The sequence below is a fragment of the Aegilops tauschii genome, chromosome 1 (assembly GCF_002575655.3).
Source record: "Aegilops tauschii subsp. strangulata cultivar AL8/78 chromosome 1, Aet v6.0, whole genome shotgun sequence".
NCBI classification, from domain to species: Eukaryota; Viridiplantae; Streptophyta; class Magnoliopsida; order Poales; family Poaceae; genus Aegilops; species Aegilops tauschii.
In genome coordinates this window covers 15,090,223-15,093,029 of record NC_053035.3, presented here as the reverse complement: position 1 = coordinate 15,093,029, position 2,807 = coordinate 15,090,223, and the positions used below count along the sequence as shown (strand labels likewise).

Below are 2,807 nucleotides of genomic sequence, written 5' to 3'. Positions count from 1 at the left end.
ACAATAAGTGCAGGTCGGCAAGAAGGCGGCTGAGGTAAATGACTGGGCGGTTCTGCCTCACCTGACCAGCTGTCATCTCATTTAATGCGCCCACGAGCTGGCTTTATTTGCCTGCATCAATACATCTGCTATACCTGCAGAAATACATCAACCAGCACAGATCCACATGCTAGTGGACGGTGATGATTTCAGGAAGCCGTACTCAGAATCAAATATCCGATCTCAGCCCATATATTTTACTTCTCAGATGAAATCTGAGTCAACCGTGGCTTTAATTGCCACAACGTCTCCATTTTGTTTTATTTTTTACTTGATTTCTGACAGGAATCTCGGCATCGATGAGGTTTATAACAGGCACAGGGCCTCGCGTACGTACACAGTAGTGCACTCTAGACTGCACTCTCGGAAGTTTCGTCGGATGACTTCACTGGCCATGAACTCCGTGACGAATTTGCTGTGCTTCGTTCTAGGGGCAGCGGCCACGGCAGCCTTTGTCGCGCTGCTGCTACCGTCTGCTCCGTGCCCCTACACCATCGCAGATGTCGGCATCAGCAAGCTCAGCACGGTGCGTACATACTCCCTGCGTAAAAAATATATAAGATCGTTTAGATCACTAAGGGAGTACATCAGTTCTCTTCTGTTTCGATTCTTTGTCTTATCGCATGTCAGAACTGAAACCATCGATCGCGTTCGCGCGTGTAGGCCGCGGTCGCAAGCGACGACGACGGGCTCGCGGAGCTGCTCCGGAGCGCGTCCATGGAGGACAAGACCGTCATCCTGGCCTTCGCCAATGAGGCGCATGCGCTGCCCGGCTCGCTCCTCCAGATGTTGCTGGACAGCTTCCGCACGGGCGTGAGGACAGAGCCCCTGCTCAAGCACCTGGTGGTGGTGGCCACCGACCCCAAGGGGCTCGAGCGGTGCCGGCGCATGCACCCGCTCTGCCACCTGCTCTCCGGCGCGAACGGCGCCGCCCCCAACGGCACGGAGCTCATGTTCTATGACAAGGACTATGTGGACATGATGTGGGCGCGCAACAGATTCCAGGCGCGGGTGCTTGGGCTCGGCTACTCCTTCCTCTTCACTGACTTAGACATCTTGTGGTTCCGAAACCCGCTGCTGCGCATCCCAGTCGGCGCCGACATCACCCTCGGCTGCGACAACCATTTCGGCACTAACCCGTACGACCTCGACAAGGCCGCCAACGGCGGGTTCGTGTATGCGAGGCCGACCGCGGCATCCCTGGCCTTCTTCAGGGACTGGTACGAGGCGAGGACGCGGTGGCCCGGGGAGAACGACCAGGTGGTGTTCAGAGAGATGAAGCACGAGCTGGCCGCGAGGCATGGGGCGACCGTGCAGCTCGTTGACACCACCTACTTCCATAGCGCGTGCGAGGCGTGGAAGAAGTTCAACTTCCATGAGATATGCACCTTCCACGCAGCCTGCATCCACGGCCTGCAGGACAAGATCGACAGGCTCAACGCCGTGCTCGACGAGTGGAGGCAGTTCAAGGCGCAGCAGGTGCTGCTCGGCGCCAACAGCACCGCGCTCACCTACTGATCAAACATTCTTCGGTCGTCGCTCGCTGCCTGTTTGGTTTGCTTCCTTGTTTTACTGGAAAAGATTGATCTGTGCAATTGTTGGGTTCCCCTTCTCTACCTAGACTAGTTAAATGCCTGTGCGTTGCCATGGAACAATAAATTGGGATATGGAGACGCTGCTATCAAATATCAATTTGACTCATGTGGCTAATGATTATGTTGAGAGAAATACCGTCTTCAAGCGCGTCCTCACGGCCTCCTCTGCTCTATCATCCGCTCGAAAATGTTTTACGGAACCATGGTTCAGCCGAACCTACGCTCCACATCATTGATCTAAGGACGGGCCGTATTGTATTCAGTTCTCTTATGTTGTTACAGACTAGGGTGAGGTGTAACATGGATGAGCTCGTTATATTTGTTTCCCCTCTTTAGCTATCTCTTGCACTTGGTCTTGTATGGCACCGTCCACCATGGATGCCTTATTTCTCGGTAACATTTGCACTCGCACCACCCCAAATTGCGGCTGCCTCACTCCAGCTTGCATTCTCATTCAGGCAGTCCTCCTAGCCGGCTAGCATGTTTTCTTAGCCACATCATTGTGTCGCACAAAAAAAACATCGACCCTATTGTGATAGAGTGATAGAGATATAGATAGATTAGTAGTGCTTACTTCTTTTTGCAGGTAGTAGTTCTTAATTTTTTCGTGCCGGGGGGCGGGGGGGGGGGGGGGGGGGGGGGGGGGTTGAACTGAGTGCATATCTGGTGATACGGTGGGTGATATGATCCCATGATCCCGACCCATGTCGTCCGTTGGATCTGTACTAGAGGCAGAGGATTGAGCAGCATAAGTTAGCATTGGAAAGTATGCAAAAGACCCCCTGGGTTATTCTGTAACTCATGAAGCAAATGCATATTGCTCTGTTTTGTCCCCCTCTTCAATTTTCTGTCGCTCGTGCATGTAATGTGAGATGCATGTTAGTGTTATAGCTGATTGCCGGCATAGTTAAACTTTACTTTTTTATATATGTTCAAGCGGTGTTACCAACTGATATCTAAATAATTTTCTGTATACTTCAATTGCACCAAGTAGCCCATGATATGTACAAACTAGCAGGCGGCGCGCGCATTTGCGTGGCTAGATTTGTTATGAGTTTTATATGTATCAATAATTTTGAATTCCTTTTCCATTTTGTTAATTTGCTTCCTCTACTTTTCTTTATGCTTAGATGTTTAGTAAAGTATTTTATCAGAGCATTTCATAGACATAAA

At 51.1% G+C, this 2,807-nt stretch overlaps 1 protein-coding gene across 1 annotated transcript; it reads left to right on the top strand.

The window, feature by feature from the left end:
• The first annotated feature begins 401 nt into the window (after positions 1–401).
• On the top strand, positions 402–2,023 carry LOC109742484 (uncharacterized protein At4g15970-like). Its single transcript, XM_020301570.4, has 2 exons — positions 402–565; positions 703–2,023. Exons 1-2 carry the CDS (start codon positions 419–421, stop codon positions 1,555–1,557), a joined length of 1,002 nt encoding a protein of 333 aa, XP_020157159.1. The 5' UTR covers positions 402–418; the 3' UTR covers positions 1,558–2,023.
• The last annotated feature ends 784 nt before the right edge of the window (positions 2,024–2,807 follow it).